Here is a 23558-nt window from a genome sequence, read left to right as displayed (position 1 = left end):
TGTTTTTCTCTCCACAGATGCTGCCTGACCTGTTAAGTATTTCTAGCATCTTCTGTTTTTGTTTCAGATTTCCAGCATCCGCAGCATTTTGCTTTTGTCTGATTCCTTTACCAGTCTTTTCCCTGTTTAAAATTGATCAATTTGATTTTCTTCTATTCCCTTTACTCCTTCTGCATATTAAGCCTTTTAATATCTTTTTAATTGGTATAACAATGTTCATTTCTAACTTATCTACTTACTTTTCCCATTTCTTTGTTTTTCCTGATCTCACTCTTCCTCGTGTCAATGACTTCACTTCCCTATTTATCCATTTTGCCACTCTTTCATTCATTGATAGGGGATTCAAACATTGGTACGAAGACTTCCACCATGACCTTGTTTGAATTGACAATTTTTAAAAAACAAATGCTGAAGGAAGCAAGGCAGTGCAGGAAGCTCAGGAATCTCAGTCGACAGAAGACAGGCTGCCGGGTCCAGCACACCTCAGAGGTTTCAAAGCATTGAGTTCCGAAGAAGGGTCACTGACCCGAAACGTTAACTCTGCTTCTCTTTCCACAGATGCTGCCAGACCTGCTGAGTGATTCCAGCATTTCTTGTTTCTGTTTCAGATTTCCAGCATCCGCAGTATTTTGCTTTTATTTCAAAGCATTTGCCAGGTGAAAAGGCTGAACATCCCTTCACAATCAAATTCCACTTTAAGCAGTGACTGAGTGCCTCCCAGAAACCAGCAGTGACATATAATCAGCCCTTGATCACAGAAGGCTGTGACCCTGGTGCAGGTCTTCATGTAGCCATTGTTTTAATTTTATATGCATTTTTATTTTAAACTGCAATGTGGCATTGAGTAGTTAACAATTGTTAACCACAATTTTCTGTTCTCCAATTTTCCAAACTATTTGAAAAAAATCCAAAAGTATATTCCCAAATAAAGCACTTCCTTTCTTAGATATTGCAGACTTATTTTTTAAAAAAGAGGCTCCATTACCTTTTGACCTAAAATTATAGGAAGTAAATTGTCCAGCAGGTTGAATTCAGCCAGAGTAATTATAATTGTGGTTTTTAAAACAGTTATACATGTTAATCTTGTTGGGATATATTCTTCTAAAGCAGCCACCTCCTCTTGGCTTGGCAATGTTCTGTTCTCATCCACAGTTTCTGAAAGATTTCAAAGGGACAGCATTAGCATGAACATCAATGCGATTATTAGAATTATTGGAGGCTTTTTGAAAAGCAAACAATATTGACAATGATTATTCAACCAATTATATATTAAAAACAGTAAGCTGGCACAGTGAATGTAATGGGACTACACTAGATCAGCATCCAACATTACATTTCAGACACAAATATATGCCTCAATAATGCTTAGGTAAACCTCACTAAAAAAAATTAAATTGTGACCTTCCAGGAACCAGCAAACCAGACAGTACTGTAAAACAAGGTCTACAGTTTAAATTGATAGTTCCTTTTATTCCGAGATGAAAGCTATGCAAAACTAAGTCTGGTCTGTCAGAGTACTCCCCAAGGTGGGCTCGCTGTTGAGTGATGACAGAAATCAGAATGTAAAAGTGCAACTGGCATAATTTTGAGTATGGCAAGAGAATCATTTACACTTGTATTGAATTTACAACATAGAAACAGGCCAATCAGTCTAACTGGTCTATGCCAGTGTTTACGTTCCACATGAGCTCCTCTCACACCAACTGCATCTAACTGCTCCAACATAACCTTTTATTCCTTTCTCCCTCGTGTTTATCTAGCCTCCCCTTGAATGCATCTGTGCTAGCTGCCTCAACTACATCATGTGGTAGGTAGCAAATTCCACTTTCTAACCACTCTCTGGGGAAAGAAGTTTCTCCTGAATTACCTATTCTATTTATTAGTAACTATCTAGTAACTGTTAGTAACTATGACCACCAGTTTTGGATATCCCGACAGGTGGAAACAACTTCTCTACATGTTAGTCTATTAAACCATTACAGAATTTTCAAGACCTCAACCAGATCACCGCTCAGCCTTTGTTCTAGAAAAAAAAGAGCTCCAGCCTGTTCAATCTTTTTCAATGGTTATAAACTCTCAGTTCTGATATCTTTGTAAATCTATTTTGCACCTTCTCCACTGCCTCTACATGCTACTTGTAATAAAATAAATGATTTTTAAAAAGCTAATGTTACAAACAGGTTTCACACGCAGAGAAAGAAGCCATTCAGCTCATCGTGCTTATGCCAGATCTTTGAAAGAGCTATCCAATGAGACCCATTCCTTTGCTCTTTCCTTGTTCAAGAAGGGGAGTAGAGACAGCCCTGGTAATTATAGACCTGTGAGCCTTACTTCGGTTGTGGGTAAAATGTTGGAAAAGGTTATAAGAGACAGGATTTATAATCATCTTGAAAAGAATAAGTTCATTAGAGATAGTCAGCACGGTTTTGTGACGGGTAGGTCGTGCCTCACAAACCTTACTGAGTTTTTCGAGAAGGTGACCAAACAGGTGGATGAGGGTAAAGCAGTGGATGTGGTGTATATGGATTTCAGTAAGGCGTTTGATAAGGTTCCCCACGGTAGGCTATTGCAGAAAATACGGAAGTATGGGGTTGAAGGTGATTTAGAGCTTTGGAGCAGAAATTGGCTAGCTGAAAGAAGACAGAGGGTGGTGGTTGATGGCAAATGTTCATCCTGGAGTTTAGTTACTAGTGGTGTACCGCAAGGATCTGTTTTGGGGCCACTGCTGTTTGTCATTTTTATAAATGACCTGGAAGAGGGTGTAGAAGGGTGGGTTAGTAAATTTGCAGATGACACTAAGGTCGGTGGAGTTGTGGATAGTGCCGAAGGATGTTGTAGGGTACAGAGGGACATAGATAGGCTGCAGAGCTGCGCTGAGAGATGACAAATGGAGTTTAATGGGGAAAAGTGTGAGGTGATTCACTTTGGAAGGAGTAACAGGAATGCAGAGTACTGGGCTAATGGGAAGATTCTTGGTAGTGTAGATGAACAGAGAGATCTTGGTGTCCAGGTGCATAAATCCCTGAAGGTTGCTAACCAGGTTAATAGGGCTGTTAAGAAGGCATATGGTGTGTTAGCTTTTATTAGTAGGGGGGTCGAGTTTCGGAGCCACGAGGTCATGCTGCAGCTGTACAAAACTCTGGTGAGACCGCACCTGGAGTATTGCGTGCAGTTCTGGTCATCGCATTATAGGAAGGATGTGGAAGCTATGGAAAGGGTGCAGAGGAGATTTACTAGGATGTTGCCTGGTATGGAGGGAAGGTCTTACGAGGAAAGGCTGAGGGACTTGAGGTTGTTTTCGTTGGAGAGAAGGAGGAGGAGAGGTGACTTAATAGAGACATATAAGATAATCAGAGGGTTAGATAGGGTGGATAGTGAGCGTCTTTTTCCTCGGCTGGTGATGGCAAACACGAGGGGACATAGCTTCAAGTTGAGGGGTGATAGATATAGGACAGATGTGAGAGGTAGTTTCTTTACTCAGAGAGTAGTAAGGGCGTGGAACGCCCTGCCTGCAGCAGTAGTAGATTCGCCAACTTTAAGGGCATTTAAGTGGACATTGGATAGACATATGGATGAAAATGGAATAGTGTAGGTCAGATGGTTTCACAGGTCGGCGCAACATCAAGGGCCGAAGGGCCTGCACTGCGCTGTAATGTTCTAATTCTAATTCCTCATAGCCCTGAAAATGTGTCCTTTTCAAGTATATATCCAATTTCCTTTTGAAAGTTACTAGTGATTCTACTTCCACCAACCTTTCAAGCAGTGCATTCCAATTCATAATAACACACTGCATAAACAAAGTTTCCTCATTTCCCCTATGGTTCTTTCGCTAATTATTTTATATCTGTGACCTCTGCTTACCAACCCTCCTGCCAGTGGAAACAGTTCTTCCTTATTTACTCTATCAAAACTCTCGATAATTTTGAACATTTTTGTTTAATCTCCTCTTAAATTTCTCTGCTTTAAGAACAACAAAGCAATAAAAGAAACCTACAAGTTTAATGGATCTTGACAAACAGGACTTGAAAAACAGGTGGAAAGAAGCCAACAGATGTTTAAAAATGAAAACATGCAAAGTCGAACGGCCAATGGCTGACCTTTTCACTGGACCAAGTGTTAAATGTCAGAAAACTCAATGGAACAGAATCTGAGCTAGCAAAGTGCTCCTCTCACCTTAAACAGCACCCATTTGTCTGGAGCCAACCCCACCACTCCAACGAAGCATTAAGTTGTTCAGAACCCAACCGTTTAGCTCTTGGCCAAGCAACCATCCCACAGTGAACAATGTTTTGGTGATCAGAGCCCACATACCTCACCAGAGCACAGCATCCACAGCACCAACCCATTCCCAGCCCCATACTTCGTTGATCACAGCCCACATCCCTCAGCTGAACATGCCTCCCTTCCCTCCACGTATGAAGCTGCACTTCAGTAACCAGAATCCTCACATTAGATCATTTTGTATACCCCACTTACTGAGTATCATAGCTGACTGAAGCCAACTAACTCACCCTACTTCTTTTCCCTTCATTCTCTTACCTTTCTCTCTATCCCCTCCCTTCTTCATCTTCCCTTTCCAAATCTCTACTCTCTCCTCACCTTTCCACCCTCCCAGATTGTCCTTGCCCCATCACTCTTCTTCTATCCCACTCTTCAACCACACTTGACCCTAAACTGCATTTAGTCTTGACTCCCTCTGTGTAACTAACTGTAAAAAGAGATCAATTGCTACATTAAAAATATATTATTTTGAATTATGAATTCCAAAGGAAAAGATTAAGTTATGCATATTAAACAAACTTTTTAGGTTTATAAGTAATTTCAGTAGAATAAACAGTTCATTTTAGACTAATAACAGGCATCAGCAGATACATTCATAGCATTTAAAACTATAGTTAAAAATGATTCAATTGAAAAATCTCCAGTAGTTATTTTTATGTGATATACTACAAATTTTGTTTTAACCTGAGTGAGGCTTGCTGTAAGGTTCATACTCATGATCGAGTCCACATGCCACCATCTTTAGTATTCTGTGAACAGAGCTACTATCCAGCCGAAGCTCCAATGGACCCAGAACTAGACGTTTAGTGGACATCTCTTGGACACTGCTCAACTCCTCGATTTTGTTCATGGAAACATCTTGTTGTTGACTGACAGAACCTGAGAACACAACAACAAAACAGCCTAAGCACACTCTTTCTTGGGGAAATAAAAGCAAAATACTGCGAATGCTAGAAATCTGAAATAAAAAACACAAAGTGCTAGAAAAACTCAGCAGGTCTGGCAGTATCTGTGGAGAGAGAAGCAGAGTTAACATTTCAGGTCACTGACCTGAAACGTTAACTCTGCTTCTCTCTCCACAGATGCTGCCAGACCTTTCTTGAGGAAAGGCAGTTTGCCAGAATAAATACAACCAACTCCTAAAAAGAGAGAAACCTCATGTCAAATTGCAAAAAAGACATCAAGTAGAATGAAAGCAGCATGGAAACCCTTTGATTTATTTAAACAGCAAATTTCCTGAATATAAATCCAGTATTGCATAATTAATAGCACAGGTGATATAATATGGATAAAACTACAGAACAACATTTATTTATTTTGTTCACTGAGCCACATCTCTAAATGGTGCTGATCCAAAAGCAAAACACTGTGGATGCTGGCACTCCAACAATAACAGAAAATGCTGGAAGTACTTAGCAAATCAGACAGCATCTGTGGGGAGAGAAACAGAGTTAATGTTTCAGGTTGATGACCTTTCATCAAAACCTGGAAAAATTATCAATCTAATAGGTTTTAAGCAAGTGGAAGGGGTAGGAACAAAAAAAGGGTTGGGCAACAAATGTCCATCTGGCCAGCGACACGAACATCCCATGAAAGAATGAAAAAAGAACAAGAGAGAAGGTCAGTGATAGGGTGTAAGATAAGCGTTAAAGGGAGTGGTAATGGGACAGATAAAGAAACAAAAGATGTGTCTCTAGAGGTGGTGTGAAGTGCAGAATGATGAACAGCTGCTGTCCGAAAGCAAAAACAAGAGAAAAATAAGAGTAAAACCGAAACTTTCAAAGAAAAGGGAAAGAAAATGGGGGCAGAGGTGATGGGATGCAATTACTGAACTCAATGTTGATTTTGGAAGGCCTAATCGAAAGATAGAATCATCGAATGGTAACAGCACAGAAGGCCACCATTTGGCCATTCTTGTCTGTGCTGGCTCTCTGAAATAGCAACTCACCTAGTCCCACACCACTGCCTTTTTACCAAAGCACTATAAATTTTCTCTCTTCAGAGAGGCCTTGATTGAATCTGCCTCCACCACATCCTGGAGATTAATCTTTGATTCCTGGAAATTCCAGGGCAATTCTGAAAGGTTGGCAATGCTAGCTGTGCTGATGATGCCGGTGAATTTGTGTAACTTCAGTAAAGACAGGAATGAATGGGGAGAAATTTGCAAAGGTGGGACCAAATTTCATTCTTGTTCCAACATAACTCCATTTAGAATAAAAACAGAAAGTTCTGGAAATACTCAACAGTCCTGGCAGCATCTGTGGGAAGAGAAACAGAGCTCATATCCTTTTTAACTGGCATGGGAAGGCCTTGGGTCTGAAGAATGGACTAATGGCAAATGTGTGGAGGTGGGATTATTCACAATCAGAGTTGACAACCCTAAGCGTAACAGCAGCGGGACTAGGTGTGGGTTAGGATACAAGCAGCAGAGTTTCGGATGACCTCAAGTTCATGAAAGGTGCAGAATGGGATGCTGGCCCAGACAGCACAGTGCGGCGCAGTGGTGGGGCGGCACAATGGCGCAGTGGTTAGCACCGCAGCCTCACAGCTCCAGTGACCCGGGTTCAATTCTGGGTACTGCCTGTATGGAGTTTGCAAGTTCTCCCTGTGTCTGCGTGGGTTTTCTCCGGGTGCTCCGGTTTCCTCCCACAAGCCAAAAGACTTGCAGGTTGGTAGGTAAATTGGCCATTATAAATTGCCCCTAGTATAGGTAGGTAGTAGGGAAATATAGGGACAGGTGGGGATGTGGTAGGAACATGGGATTAGAGTACGATTAGTATAAATGGGTGGTTGATGGTCAAAGAACAAAGAACAAAGAAAATTACAGCACAGGAACAGGCCCTTCGGCCCTCCAAGCCTACGCCGATCCAAATCCTCTATCTAACCCTGTCGCCTATTTTCTAAGGGTCTGTATCTCTTTACTTCCTGCCCATTCATGTATCTGTCTAGATACATCTTAAAAGACGCTATCGTGCCCGCGTCTACCACCTCCGCTGGCAATGCGTTCCATGCACCCACCACCCTCTGCGTAAAGAACTTTCCACGCATATCCCCCCTAAACTTTTCCCCTTTCACTTTGAACTCGTGTCCCCTTGTAATTGAACCCCCACTCTGGGGAAAAGCTTCTTGCTATCCACCCTGTCTATACCTCTCATGATTTTGTACACCTCAATCAGGTCCCCCCTCAACCTCCGTCTTTCTAATGAAAATAATCCTAATCTACTCAACCTCTCTTCATAGCTAGCGCCCTCCATACCAGGCAACATCCTGGTGAACCTCCTCTGCACCCTCTCCAAAGCATCCACATCCTTTTGGTAATGTGGCGACCAGAACTGCACGCAGTATTCCAAATGTGGCCGAACCAAAGTCCTATACAACTGTAACATGACCTGCCAACTTTTGTACTCAATACCCCGTCCGATGAAGGAAAGCATGCCGTATGCCTTCTTGACCACTCTATTGACCTGCGTTGCCACCTTCAGGGAACAATGGACCTGAACACCCAAATCTCTCTGCACATCAATTTTCCCCAGGACTTTTCCATTTACTGTGTAGTTCATTCTTGAATTGGATCTTCCAAAATGCATCACAGACTCGGTGGGCCGAAGGGCCTGTTTCAGTGCTGTATCTCTAAAAAAAAATAACAGTATTGGAATAATCCAGTCTACGTTAACTGAAGAGCAAATCCAGTGCCGGGTCAAAATGTTCTTCAAATTACTCAGGGGTTTGGACTACCTGAGCATTTTTAAACCTATCTAAGTTCAGTTTAAATGTTCAGATAGCAAGGATTATCTTCCCCTCCCCTTTTCCTCCCAGCTATGTCTGAAGATTTAAATGTCTGACGATCAGATAAGATTTCCGTGCAAATGTATATCTTGGCAGGAGCAGAGTTCCAACCTCAATAGGATAGTTGAGGTTTCAAACACACAGCAACCAAGCAATGCAGGCCTGACCTAAAACCCAAACAGCAATTAAACTGCCCAGACTCGTAGCTTCAGTGTAAATACACCCTTCATGCCTGAGCAATGGCAGAGTCCGATTTTTCTTCACCCAACTTTCACAAAACCAAGAGATCAGCTAACTTAGTACTCAATCAGCATGAAAACTGGGACATTACTCATCTATACAACAAGTATCATAACGTTGAGAACATTTGTTTGTTAAGCCAAGCTTTTTTTTGTACAATATTTACTTTGCCCTTCGCCTGAGTCAAGCCACACAATATTGTCAATAACATTGCCTCTACGAGATTCTCAATACACCTCTGATATAAAGTGCATAGTGTATCATTTTCACTGAACCACTTAAAAATAATCCCTTTGGAAAGTAGTTTAAAAACATGGGTTTCAAACCTTCACTTCCTACATTGCAATTCTTCAATCTCAATAGCAAACAACCAAGTTTAGCAAATGGTGAGATATTGCCAAACAGGGAATAAGAAGAATAACATTGTTTGTTTGGCAATGATGGCACAGTACTGAGAGGAGGTCACCTGCCTATCCACAGCTTCAAGGCAATTCATGGCACAGAAGTGAATTGGGTGAGATACGGAGGAGGCGGGGAAAGAAAAATATTTTTTAAAATATAGAGAAAGGGATGTAAGAAGCAGATTTTAATTGCTCTTGGTCTTTACTTTTCTTCATGAAGCAGTCACATCACTAAGTGAAAACGTCACATAGATTTTTGGATTATCAACTTTGAGCAGTTTACCTTTTAGCGTATGGTCAATGTTTCAAAGTCTCACTTAACTGTACATCTACTATACTATTAAAAGCATTAACCTTAAATGCTTTTCTGGCCCTCTGATTTGCTCACTTAATCCATCACATTACCTTGCGGTTAGCTCATTAATCCATGGAAATCACATGATCCATGCCTTATTTTTATTCCAGCAATTTGACTGGTTCCTGAAAATCATGTGATGTATGCTCCTATTACTCTAGTAGTGATCTGTTTAGTTTACAGGAACCATATACCCTGCCAAGGATAAAGCTCAGTAGTAGCAGCTGCTAATGGGACTCAATTCTTCCCAAACTCCATCTGCTGCAACCTCACTGACTGAGGGCCAGAGGTGGCTTCACATACAATGTACAGCACAGACATAGGCCTTTCGGCCCCAGTGGTCCGTGATCCACATGAGCTTCCTTCTATCCTACCACTTCTAACCCCATCGGCATATCCTTTTACAAAGTGAATTGCTGTGAATGCTGGAGATCTGAAAAAAAAAATGCTGAAAACACTCAACAGGTCAGCCTGCACATGTGGAAAGAGAAACAAAGTTAACGGGCTAGAATTTTCACCCCCCCCCCTCCAAAGAGCGGGAAGGTGGCAGGGGGCCCTTCCCGACCTGCTCCCACCTCTGCTGCCACTTTACGCAGGGCAGCAGTGGCGAAAAATGGCCCGCCCACCCGAGGCCAATCAAGGCCCTTAAGTGGCCACTTAACGGCCACTTAAGGGCCTCTGACCGCCGCCACGGGGATTTTACTCGTGGTAAGCAGGCGCCCCAGGCCCGAGAAAAGCCGCCTGACAAAAGCAGGCAGCTTTCTGACAGCCGGGGGTGGGGGGGACCCTCATGATCGGGCACGCCCACTGCCCCAATCACACCCAACACGCCCGTCCCCCCAATTGACCACCCTTTCCTCACCGGGGCCCAATCGATCACCCCCGGCGAGGCAACAAAAATCAACCTTGGTTCCGGGGCTCCTCGACATCTTCTCCTGTAGGCTGGGCTATAGTCCCAGCAGTGGCTACCACTCCCGGTGGCATTGCTGGGACGAAGAGCAGCCGGCTGCTCTATTAGACGGGACTTCCTGCCTCAAGCAGGTGGAAGTCTCGCCTCATAACAATTAAAGGCTGGGATCCCGCAAAATTTGAGTCGGATCCCCAGGCCAGGTGGAAGCAGGTTCGCCACCGACTTTTCAGTCAGTGGCTGGCTCCTGTCCGCCAAGGGTAAAATCCCGGCCAAATCTCCCTTCGCCAGAACTAGAAAATGTTATCGTAGCGATATGTTTTGAGAAAATGCAGAGGCTGGGAAAGAGGGGAGGGAAGGAAAGCAGAAGTATTCATCTCATTAATTCCTTGAGGTATCAAGTACGACATTCTAACCATTCTCTGGTTAATGAAGTTTCTCCAGAGTTCCCTGTTGGATTTATCAGTAACTATACCTTGGGCCATCATCTCACTCTTAGTGCCTCTCCAATCTTTGGCAGTCTTCACAAGCATTAACAGCAAAGCAAGAACCATTGTTCTTCATGATGCTCTGCTCTAGTCTTTAACCCAGCTCAATTGCTCCCTACTAATAATGACCGTAAACCCTAATTTGATGGTCTTCTCATCCAGACAGACCCTCCGCCAGTGCTTTAACCCCACTGCCAGCCGAGATGAGCATCTGCAATCACTCCTGAATACTCCAGCGTCTAGGACAGGAAAGTAATAGAGAGTGGGTCTGAGCCTGAAGTCGCACAGGCAATGCTTCAGAAGAGGCACTAGGAATATAAAGTAGCAAATCGCATGAAAACAAAATTGGGCAGAACGTAAAACATGTTTCCAATTCACTTGTGTCCAGTTTGCACTAATGCCCAAGATGGATTTCTACCCTTCTCTATTTTGGGTGGTGTCAGTTGAAGGATACATGTCAGCCAGGACACTGGGGGAACTCTCCTCCTCTTCTTTGAAGAGCGCCATGGGATCTTTTCCATCCACTCTAATAGGCAGAGGCATTAGGTTTAACATCCCACTTCCAACACAGTATTCAGTACTGCGCTCAAGTATAAACCATGACATTAGGCTTGAACTCATGACTTTCTGATTCACAGAGGCGAGATTGCTCCCACTGACACAATGCCACTTGTCAGGAAGTATTTACAGAACAGTACCAGGCCATTTGGCCCAACAGATCCATGCCAGCTTTTATGCGGAATACGAGCCTCCTCCCACACTTCTTGAATGCTTTTTCATTTAATAATATTTACTTAATTTGTATTTTTAAGTTAAAGGGTTGTACTGAATACATCTCACAAATGCAATTAAATACAATCTCAACACATTCACACTTAATTGGTACCATCTGTCAATTTAAGCAGTGGGTAATATTACATTACCACACCAGCATGTGCACAGGATTTCTCGTCTCTGCTGAAAACAAAAGTTCGTCAGGTATTTTTCACTAGTTTGATGCCAATATCTTTCTTCCCAGTGGAGTTCAAAAATGACAGCACACCAAACAGTTTACTGCAGATCAACCATAGCCTTTACGTTCTACATCTCAAAAATTTCTGGCAACCCTTCAGTTTACTTTGAACAGCAGGCATCAGCTGTCCTTATGACAAAATCAAATAATAAAATGCAAAAAACACAGGGTCATTGACAGCACAGGAGGAGACCATTCGGCCCATCGAGTCCAAGCCAGCTCTCCATTCAGTCCCACTCCCCTGCTCGTTCGCCATCGTCCTGCTAGTTTATTTCCTTCAAGTGGCCAACCAATTCCCTTTTCATCATTGATTGTCTCCCACCCTCTTGGGCAGCAAGTTACAGGTCATTAAATACATTTGACTAGTTATGCTACTTTTTTTTTTATATTTTCAGAATTATTAATAAATTTGTTTAAACTTAATTTAACATTCCGCACTTCATTTCCCTGGTCGCTTTCAGATGACAGATAGCATACAAACTTTTCCAAACCACAGAAAGCAAGTCAACTCCTCCCTGCTACATACAAAAGCAAAATACTGCAGATGCTGGAAATCTGAAACCAAAACAGAAAATGCTGGAAAAATAAAATCAGCCAAGAGCTAAGAAACAAAATGGGGGCAGTGGTACGAATGAGGCTGTAAAGTGCCCAGTCGAGCGCTGAGATGTTCCTCGAGCTTACCTTGAGCTTCACCGGAATTCTGCAGGAGGCCAAGGACAGAGAGGTCAGAGAAGGACCAAGGTTCCAGAAGGCCACCCCTTAGGTTAGGGTCGTCTGATCTGGTCCGTAGCCAGGCACAGGAGGGTATGACTACGAGTGAGGCAGGTATGGGGATTGAGAAGACAGAAGTGGAGGAGCTGCAGCCCTAGCAACCGTCCAACAGGTTCGAGGTTCTTACAGTTTGTATGGAAGATCACGAGAGATGCAAGGTGGATGAGGAAACTGACGTGGTACAACAAGCCATTCAAATGGGGGGAGTAAATGGGGCGGCACAGTGGTGCAGTGGTTAGCACCGCAGCCTCACAGCTTCAGGGACCCGGGTTCAATTCTGTGTACTGCCTGTGCGGAGTTTGCACGTTCTCCCTGTGACTGCGTGGGTTTTCACCGGGTGCTCCGGTTTCCTCCCACAGCCAAAGACTTGCAGATGATAGGTAAATTGGCCATTGTAAATTGCCCCTAGTGTAGGTAGGTGGTAGGGAATTGTGGGATTACTGTAGGGTTAGTATAAATGGGTGGTTGTTGGTCGGCACAGACTTGGTGGGCCGAAGGGCCTGTTTCAGTGTCGTATCTCTAAATAGATAAATAAATAAAAATGCAGTGGTAGTAGGGGACAGTATAGTCAGAGATAGACACAGTTCTCTGCAGGCGAGAGTGCTAGTCCAGAAGGTTGTGTTGCCAGGTTTCGGGACATCTGCTCCGGGCTAGTGAGGAACTAGCAGTGGGAGGGGGAGGATCTAGCTGTCATGGGTACCAACAAAACAAATAGCACTAGGAAAGAGGTTCTGCTTAGGAATTATGAGCAGCTAGCAGTTAAATTAAAAAGCAAAACCACAAAGGTAATAATCACTGGATTACTAACGGAGCCACAAATGAACTGGAATAGGGTAAATAAGATTAGACAGTTGAATGCGTAGCTCAAAGATTGGCGTGGGAGAAATGGATTTCGATTCCAGTACCAGTACTGGGGAAAGTGGGCGCTGTACCATTGGGACGGTCTTCAACTAAATAGTTCGGGGGAGGGATCACGTGAGGAGAGATGTGGTAAATTAAGGAGAAAGGACAAGGCAATACAGCAGGTTAGCGATATAAGTAATGATAACCAGAGTGTGGCAGAAGGGACACAGCGTATAAACTGAAGAGTGCAGCAGCAGCAGCAAAGGCCAGAGTTTGCAAGAATGGTAAAAAGACAGAATTAAAGGCTCTGCATTTGAATGCGCACAGCATTTGTAACAAAATGGATGAATTGATAGCACAAATAGAAATAATATGTATGGCCCGATAGCAATTTCAGAGATGTGGTTGCAAGGTGACCAAGGCTAGGATCTAAATGTTCAAGGGTATTTGACATTTCGGAAGTACTGGAAGCTAGGAAAAAGTGATGGGGTAACTCTGTTAATTAAGGATGACATTAGTACAGAAGATCAAGATGTAGAATCACTTTGGTAAGAGATATGAAGTCACTTGTGGGAGCAGTTTATAGGCCCCCTAACAGTAGCTACACTGTAGGACAGCGTATAGGGGAACATACAAACATATGAATTAGGAGCAGTAGTAGGCCATTTGGCCACTCGAGCCTGCTCCGCCATTCGATAAGATCATGGCTGATCTGCATCTGGAAGAAATATTGGGGGCTTGTAAGAAAGGTACTGGAACAATTATGGGTGATTTTAATCTTCATATAGTTTGGACAAATTAGATTGGCAAAGGGAGCTGAGAAGATGAGTTCATAGACAGTATTTGGGACAATTCCTTAGAGTAGTACATTCTAGTGCCAACCAGGGAGCAGGCTATTTTAGACATGGTAATGTGCAATGAGACAGGATTAACTAATGACCTCATAGTAAAGGAGCCTCTAAGCAACAGTGATCATAGCATAAATAAAAGCAAAATACTGCGGATGCTGGAAATCTGAAACAAAAACAAGAAATGCTGGATTCACTAAGCAGGTCTGGCAGCATCTGTGGAAAGAGAAGCAGAGTTAACGTTTCGGGTCAGTGACCCTTCTTCGGAACCATCATAGCATGATGGAATTTCACATTCAGTTTGAGGGTGAGAATTGTGGCTGCAAGACTGGTGTCTTAAACTTAAATAAAGGCAATTACAAGGGCATGAGGACAGACTTAGCTAAAGTGAACTGGGAAACTAGGTTAAAAGGTAGAACAGTAGAGAAGCAGTGGCAAACATTTGAGGAGATATTTCATAACTCTCAGCAAAGATCTACTCCATTGAGAAAAAAAAGACTGAGTAGGATGCACCAGTGGCTAACTAACAAATTAAAGAATAGTATCAAATTGAAAGAAAAAGTGTACAATACTGCCAAGATTAGTTGCATTTCAAAAGATTGGACAAATTTTAGAAACCAGCAAAGAATAATTAAAAAGAAATAAGGAGGGAGAAATTAGAGTATTAGAGAAAGCTAGCTAGAAATATAAAAACAGATAGTAAGAGTTCTACAAGTATTTAAAAGGAAAAGAGCAATTAAAGTGAGCATTGGTCCCTTAGAGGATGAAACTGGGGAATTAATAATGGGTAACAAGGAAATGGCGAAAGCATTCAACAGGTATTTTGTGTCAGTCTTCATTGTAGAAGACATAAAAAACATCCCAAGAATACTTAAAAATCAAGAGGTAAAAGGGAAGGAAGAACTTGAAACAATCACAATGACAATCACCAGGGAAAAGGTACTGGGAAAATGATTAGAATTATAGGCTGCAAGTTCCCTGGACCCAATGCCTGCATCCTAGGGTGTTAAAAGAAGTGGTTGCAGAGATAGTAGATGCATTGGTTGTAATCTTCCAAATTTCCCTAGATTCCGAACAGGTCCCAGGGGATTGGAAACGAGCAAATATACCTCTTCTATTCAAGAAAGAATGGAGGCAGAAAGCAGGAAACTACAGGCAAGTTAGCCTAACATCTGTCATAGGGAAAATGCTAGAATTCATTAAGAGGTAATAAAAGGACATTTGGAAAATCATAATACAATTGGGGCAAGGAAATCTTGTGCAGATTTCCACCTACGGCTCCCCCCCACCCCACCCCCTCGGCTGATGAATCAATGCTTCTCAGTGTTGAACACCAATTGGAAGAAGCACGGAGGATAACAAGGATGTACTGTGGGTGGGGGACTTCAGTGACCATCACCAAGAGTGACTCGGTGGCATCACTACTGATGGAGCTGGCCAAGTTCGAAAGAACATAGCTGCAAGACTGGGAGTGTGGCAGGTGATGAGGGAACCACAAGACGGAAAAACCTACTTGACCCCATCCTCACCAATCTACCTGTCGCAGATACATCGGTTCATCACAATATCAATAGGAGTGTCCACCATACAGCCTTGTGGAGACCCAGTCCCATCTTCACATTGAGGGTACCCTCCATTGCGTTGTGTGACACTACCACCGTGCTAAATGGGATAGATTTCAAACAGATCTAGCAATTCAAAACTGGGCATCCATAAGGTGCTGTGGGCCATCAGCAGCAGCAGAATTGTATTCAACCACAATCTGTAACCTCATGGCCATATCCCCCACTCTACCATTGCCATCAAGCAAGGGGACCAACCCTGGTTCAATGAACAGCATAGGAGGCCATGCCAGGAGCAGCACCAGGCATACCTCAAAATGAGGTGTTGAATACTTGCATGCCAAACAGCAGAAGCAGCACGCAATAGACAGGACTAAGTGATCCCAAAACCAATGGATCAGATCTAAGCTCTGCAGTCCTGCCACATCCAGTCGTGAATGGTGGTGGGCAATTAAACAACTGACTGGAGGAGGCTCCACAAATATCACCAGATGTCACAAATATGGCCAGCACATCAGTGCAAAAGACAAGGATCTTCAGCCAGAAGTGCCAAGTGGATGATCCAACTCGGCCTCCTCCCGAGGTCCCCAGCATCACAGATGTTGGGCTTCAGTGAATCCGATTCACTCCACATATCAAGAAAAGGCTGAAGGCATTGGATACTGCAAAGGCTATGGGCCCTGACAACATTCCAGCAATAGTGCTGAAGATTTGTGCTCCAGAACTAGCAGCGCCCTAAGCCAAGCTGCTCCAGTACAGATATAACACTCAAAATCAACCCGAAAATGTGGAAAATTGTCCAGGTATGTCCTGTGCACAAAAAGCAGGACAAATCCAACCTGACCAATTACCGCCCCATCAGTCTACGCCCGATCATCAGCAAAGTGATAGAAGGGGTCGTCGACAGTGCTATCAAGCAGCACTTGCTCAGCAATAACCTACTTACTGACGCTAAGGCTCTTCAGCTCCTGACCTCATTACAACCTTGGTTCAAACATGGACAAAAGAGCTGAACTCCAGAGGTGAGGCGAGAGTGACTGCCCTTGACATCAAGGCACCATTTGACGAGTATGGCATCAAGGAGCCCTAGCAAAACTGGAGTCAATGGGAATCAGGGAAAACTCTCCACTGGTTGGAGTCGTACTTCGCACAAAGGAAGATGGTTGTGGCTGTCGGAAGTCAATCATCTTAGTCCCAGGACATCACTGTAGGAGTTCCTCAGGGTAGTGTCCTAGGCGCAACCATCTTCAGCTGTTTCATCAATGACCTTCCCTCCATCATAAGGTCAGAAGTAGGGATGTCCGGTGATGATTTCACAAAGTTCAGGACCATTCGTGACTCCTCTGATACTGAAGCAGCCCATGTCCAGGTGCAGCAAGACCTGGACAACATACAGGCTTGGGCTGATAAGTGGCAAGTAACATTCGCGCCACATAAGTGCCAGGCAATGACCATCTCAAACAAGAGAGAATCTAACCATCTCCCCTTGACCTTCAATGGCATTACCATCGCTGAATTCCCCACTATCAACATCCTGAAGTCATCATAGACCAGAAACTGAACTGGACGAGCCACAAGTGCTGGAAAATGCGATTAGAATAGTTAGGTGCTTGATGGCTGGCACGGACACGATGGACCGAAGAGCCTGTTTCCGTGCTGTATAACTCCATGACTCTATGACATAAATACTGTGGCGACAAGAGCAGGTCAGAGGCTGGGAATTCTGCAGTACGTAACCCACCTCCTGTCTCCCAATACCTGTCCACCACCTACAAGGCACAAGTCAAGAGTGTGATGGAATACTCTCCACTTGTCTGGATGGGTACAGCTCCAACACCACTCACGAAGCTCAACACCATCCAGGACAACGCAGCCCGCTTGATTGGCACCCCATCCACTCCCTCTACCAGTGACGCACAGTGGCAGCAGTGTGCACCAGTTACAAGATGCACTGCAACAACTCACCAAGGCTCCTTCGACAGCACCTTCCAAACCTGCGACCTCTACCACCTAGAAGGACAAGTGCAGCAGATGCATGGGAATACCACCACCTGCAAGTTCCCCTCCAAGCCACACACCATCCTGACTTGAAACTATATTGCTGTTCCTTCACTGTCGCTGGGTCAAAATCATGGAACTCCCTTCCTTACAGCACTGTGGGAGTACCTACACTCTAAGGACTGCAGCGGTTCAAGAAGGCAGCTCACCACCATCTTCTCAAGGACAATTAGGAACGGGCAACAAAGGCTGACCTAGCCAGCAACACCTACATCCCATGAACAAATAAATATCCTGGCTGCGAGGTTTGCCAGCGTCACTCGGGAGGGTTTAAACTAGTGTGGCAGGGGGGTGGGAACCAGAGCAGTAGGACAGCAAGTGAAATAAATGAGGGGGAACTAGTAATAAGGCCAGTAAGACTAAGAGGAAGAGCAGGCAGGGAGATGTTGCGGAGCACAGCGGGACTGGTGGTCTGAAGTGAATTTGTTTCAATGCAAGAAGTTTAACAGGTAAGGCAGATGAATTTAGAGCTTGGATTAGTACTTGGAAATATGATGTTGTTGCTATTACACAGACTTGGTTGAGGGAAGGACAGGATTGGCAGCTAAATGTTCCAGGCTTTAGAAGCTTCAGGCGGGATAGAGGGGGATGTAAAAGGGGTGGGGGAGTTGCATTACTGGTTAAGGAGAATATCACAGCTGTACTGCAGGAGGACACGTCAGAGGGGTCATGAGCGAGGCAATATGGGTGGAGCTCAGGAATAGGAAGGGCGCAGTCACGATGTTGGGGGTTTTCTACAGGCCTCCAAACAGCCAGTGGGAGGTAGAGGAGCAGATATGCAGACAGATTTTGGAAAGATGAAAAGGTAACAGGGTTGTAGTGGTGGGTGATTTTAACTTCCCCTATTTTGACTGGGATTCACTTAGTGCTAGGGGCTTGGATGGGGCAGAATTTGTAAGGAGCATCCAAGAGAGCTTCTTGAAACAATACGTAGATAGTCCAACTAGGGATGGCGCCGTACTGGGCCTGGGATTGGGGAATGAGCCCGGCCAGGTGGTCGAATTTTCAGTCGGGGATCATTTCGGGAACAGTGACCATAATTCCATAAGTTTTAAGGTACTTGTGGATAAGGATAAGAGTAGTCCTCGGGTGAAGGTGCCAAATTGGGGGAAGGCTAATTATAACAATATTAGGCAGGAACTGAAGAATTTAGATTGGGGGGCAGCTGTTTGAGGGTAAATCAACATCTGACATGTGGGAGTCTTTCAAACGTCAGTTGATTAGAATCCAGGACCAACATGTTCCTGTGAGGAAGAAGGATAAGTTTGGCAAGTTTCGGGAACCTTGGATAACGAGGGATATTGTGAGCCTCATCTAAAGGAAAAAGGAAGCATTTGTAAGGGCTGGAAGGCTAGGAACAGACGAATCCCTTGAGGAATATAAAGACAGCAGGAAGGAACTTAAGCAAGGAGTCAGGAGGGCTAAATGGGGTTATGAGAAGTCATTGGCAAACAGGATTAAGGAAAATCTCAAGGCTTTTTATACGTATATAAAGAACAAGAGGGGAACCAGGGAAAGGGTTGGCCCACTCAAGGACCGAGAAGGGAATCGATGTGTGGAGCCAGAGGAAATAGGGGAGGTACTAAATGAGTACTTTGCATCAGTATTCACCAAGGAGAAGGACTTGATGGATGATGAGCCTGAGGAAGGGAGTGTAGATAGTCTCAGTCATCTCATTATCAAAAAGGTGGTGGTGTTGGGTGTCTTGCAAAGCATTAAGGTAGATAAGTCCCCAGGGCCTGATGGGATCTACCCCAGAATACTGAGGGAGGCAAGGGAAGAAATTGCTGGGGCCTGGACAGAAATCTTTGCATCCTCATTGGCTACAGGTGAGGTCCCAGAGGACTGGAGAATAGCCAATGTTGTTCCTTTGTTTAAGAAGGGTAGCAAGGATAATCCAGGAAATTATAGGCCGGTGAGCCTATACCACCAGTGGTAGGGAAATTATTAGGGAGGACTCTTTGGGACAGGATTTACTCCCATTTGGAAACAAATGGACTTATTAGCGAGAGGCAGCATGGTTTTGTGAAGGGGAGGTCGTGTCTCACTAATTTGATTGAGTTTTTTGAGGAAGTGACGAAGATGATTGATGAAGGAAGGGCAGTGGATGTTATCTATATGGACTTTAGTAAAGCCTTTGACAAGGTCCCTCATGGCAGACTGATATCAAAGATGAAGTCACATGGGATCAGAGGGGAGCTGGCAAGATGGATACAGAACTGGCTCAATCATAGAAGACAGAGGGTAGCAGTGGAAGGGTGCTTTTCTGAATGGAGGGATGTGACTAGTGGTGTTCCGCAGGGATCAGTGCTGGGACCTTTGCTGTTTGTAGTATATATAAATGACTTGGAGGAAAATGTAGCTGGTCTGATTCGTAAGTTTGCGGACGACACAAAGGTTGGTGGAGTTGCAGACAGTGATGAGGATTGTCAGAGGATACAGCAGGATATAGGTCGGTTGGAGACTTGGGCGGAGAAATGGCAGATGGAGTTTAATCCGGACAAATGTGAGGTAATGCATTTTGGAAGGTCTAATGCAGGTGGGAAGTATACAGTAAATGGCAGAACCCTTAGGAGTATTGACAGGCAGAGCGATCTGGGTGTACAGGTCCACAGGTCATCGAAAGTGGCAACGCAGGTGGATAAGGTAGTCAAGAAGGCATACGGCATGCTTGCCTTCTTCGATCGGGGCATAGAGTATAAAAATAGGCAAGTCATGCTGCAGCTGTACAGACATTTAGTTAGGCCACACTTAGAATATTGCGTGCAATTCTGGTCGCCACACTACCAGAAGGACATGGAGGCTTTGGAGAGGGTACAGAAGAGGTTTACCAGGATGTTGCCCGGTCTGGAGGGTATTAGCTATGAGGAGAGGTTGGATAAACTCGGATTGTTTTCACTGAAACGACGGAGGTGGAGGGGAGACATGATAGAGGTTTACAAAGTTATGAGCGGCATGGACAGAGTGGATGGTCAGAAGCTTTTTCCCAGTGTGGAAGAATCAGTTACTAGGGGACATAGGTTTAAGGTGAGAGGGGCAAAGTTTAGAGGAGATGTGCGAGGTAAGTTCTTTACACAGTGGTGAGTGCCTGGAACTTGTTGCCGGGGGAGGTGGTGGAAGCAGGTACCATAGAGACGTTTTAGAGGCATCTTGACAAATGAATAGGATGGGAATAGAGGGATACGGACCCCCGGAAGTGCAGAAGGTTTTAGTTTAGGCAGGCATCAAGATCGGTACAGGCTTGGAGGGCCGAATGGCCTGTTCCTGTGCTGTACTGTTCTTTGTACACTAGCGGAAATTTGCAATGGCTAATTTACCTATCAACCTGCAAGTCTTTGGCTGTGGGAGGAAACCTCAGCACCCGGCAGAAACCCACGTGATCACAGGGAGAACTTGCAAACTCCGCACAGGCAGTCCCCAGAACTGAACCCGGGTCGCTGGAGCTGTGAGGTTGCGGTGCTAACCACTGCGCCACTGAGCCAGACCAAAAAGGTCTGAAAATTAGTGGCTGGGAACAAAAGAAAAAGCTGAAATTTTTTTTGACAAGGAATCATGTAATTTTAGCATTGCTAATGATCTGTAATGAATGCAAATGCTTCCAGGCCACTTAAAATGTGTACAAACATTAGCATCCCCTTTGTCAACCTTCGATTACCGTCAAGCCGGTGGACCAATGCATGAGTATAAAATCACTAAAGTAACCTCAGCATTGAAGCACTTTAGCATTTAGTACAGTTAGGGTTGGCATCCTTCCATCTACGAAAGATGATGGATACGCAGCAAACAATCCATTTAGGTTGGGTGTCTTCTCTTGGTGCACCTTTGTTGATGACTGTGAAGGCCAATCCTTGAGAAGCAGGCTCTGCCTCAAGTGCTGCACGTGAAGCTGCCAAGTGACACTGAGAGTTGTTGTTTTTGAGACTGGTGCCTGTTGCCAAGCTGCTGTCGCAACTGGTCATCGTGGCACTGCACACCAGTGCACAGGATGTGTCGCCATTTCCCCCTTTTGCCAGCTAATGACTCCTAAGTGCGATAGTCAACATTTAGGGCCTTCATGTCATGCTTGCAAGCGTCCTTGAAGTTAAGCTTTGGGCGCCCCACTGGCCGTGGCGACCTCACCACACAGAAGGTCCTAGGGTATGCGACCATCTTGCATCCTGCGGATGTGTCCGATCCATCGAAGCCACCTCTGATTATGCCAACACACTTGAGAGTTCTGACTTCGAGAGAACTGCCACATTTGTGATTTTTTCCTGCCAGGATGTACCCATAAGGTGCCGCAGACAGTGAAGATGGAAATTACTGAGCTTCTTTTCCTGGGAGCTGTAAGTTACCCATATTTTACAGCCATAAAGCAAGGTGCTGAGAACACAGGCCTTATAAACCATCAGTTTGGTCCTAAGGGTCAACATGACATTACACAAGTCAGTTTCACAAGTCAGCCAAAGGTGGTAGTTGCTTTCCCTATGTGTGTATCGAGCTCTGCATCAAGGGACAGATTATCTGTTACCATAGGCCCAAAGTAGCAGAATTTACTCACCACTTCCAGTGGGGTGTTATTTTGTGTGATCAGGGGCAGTGATGCAACACCTTGTCCCATGACCACAGTTTTCTTGACACTCAGTCAAGGAGAACAAGTTACAGGCATGGGAGAGACAGTTCATGAGTCTTTGTAGCTGAGTTTCCGTGTGAGTGACTAGCACAGCATCAGCAGCATAGAGGAGTTCTCTGATCAGGATGTGAGGTATTTTTGTCTCCGCTTTCAGCCTTATAGAGTTTTCCATCACACCACACATGCAAGTAGATTCCTTCCATATCTGCAGGGAAGGCGAAGGTCAGGAGCATGGAGAAGAAGATGCTAAATAGAGTGTAGGCTGGGACACAACCATGTTTCACACCATTCTTCACTCCGAAACTGTCGGAACTAGAGCCATCAAACTGAACAGTGCAGTGTACTTGGTCATGGAAGGCACTGTTGAAACTGGGGAGCTTCGGTGGACAGCCAATTTTTCCCAAAACCTTGTCCAGGTCTGCCCTGCTGACGGTGCCAAATGCCTTAGTGAGATCTATGAAAGTAAGGTAAAGGAGCATGCTCATTTCCCTACACTTCTCTTGTAGGTAGCCTATGGAGAAGATCATGTCCACAGTAGATCTGCCGGCATGGAAACTGCGCTGTGCTTTCAGGTACATTCAGTCTGCAAGTAGAACCATAGCAAATGTACAGCACAGGAGGAGGCCATTCAGCCCATCACGTCTGCGCCGGCCAAATAAACTATCTGCCCAAACTAATCCCACCTTCCAGCACCTGGTCCATAGCCTTGCCAGCTACAGCACCTCAGATACATGCCCAGGTACCTTTTAAAAGAACTGAGGTCTCTGCCTCCAACAACATTGCTGGCAGCGAATTCCAGACACCCACCACCCTCTGGGTGAAAAAGCTTCCCCTTATGTCCCCTCTAATCCTTCTACCAATCACCTTAAATCTGGTCCCCCTGCTAACTGACCTCCCCGCCAGGGGAAACAGGTCCTTCCTGTCCACTCTATTTAGGCCCCTCATAATTTTGTACACCTCAATTAAGTCATCCCTCAGCCTCCTCAGTTCCAGGGAAACAACCCTAGCCTATCCAATCTTTCCTCATAGCTGCAACCTTCAAACAACATTCTTGTAAATCTCCTCTGTACTCTCTCCAGAGCAATTATGTCCTTTCTGTAATGTGGTGACCAGAACTGCATGCAATACTCCAGCAGTGGCCTAACTAATGCTCTATACAGTTCCAGCATCACATCCCCGCTTTTGTACTCTATACCTCGGCTAATAAAGGAAAGAAATCCATATGCCTTCTTCACCACTCTATCCACCTGTCCTGCCACATTCAGGGACCTGTGGACATGCACTCCAAGGTTGTCTTCTTCCAAGGTCTCCCTCGCACTTCTTCTACCCCTCTCAATATCCTCCCCTTTATTGTATATTCCCTTGCTTTATTTGCCCTCTCCAAATGCAATACC

The 23558-nt window shown here is 44.6% G+C and overlaps 1 protein-coding gene across 11 annotated transcripts in view; it reads right to left on the bottom strand.

Moving 5' to 3' along the window:
- Positions 1-23558, bottom strand: part of LOC137369760 (intermembrane lipid transfer protein VPS13B-like) — a 1379747-nt gene that overhangs the window by 1064785 nt on the left and 291404 nt on the right. For all 11 annotated transcript variants that reach the window (XM_068031175.1, XM_068031176.1, XM_068031177.1 and 8 more), the window contains exons 13-14: positions 4966-5160; positions 986-1155 (exon numbers count right to left, since the gene is read on the bottom strand). In XM_068031175.1, coding sequence (XP_067887276.1) covers positions 986-1155; positions 4966-5160 — 365 coding nt within the window. The remainder of the gene's footprint in view (positions 1-985; positions 1156-4965; positions 5161-23558) is intronic.

The sequence above is a fragment of the Heterodontus francisci genome, chromosome 5 (genome assembly GCF_036365525.1).
Source record: "Heterodontus francisci isolate sHetFra1 chromosome 5, sHetFra1.hap1, whole genome shotgun sequence".
Lineage (NCBI taxonomy): Eukaryota > Metazoa > Chordata > Chondrichthyes > Heterodontiformes > Heterodontidae > Heterodontus > Heterodontus francisci.
Note: the sequence above shows the minus strand (reverse complement) of the source record. Positions and strands in the feature narration are given on the sequence as shown.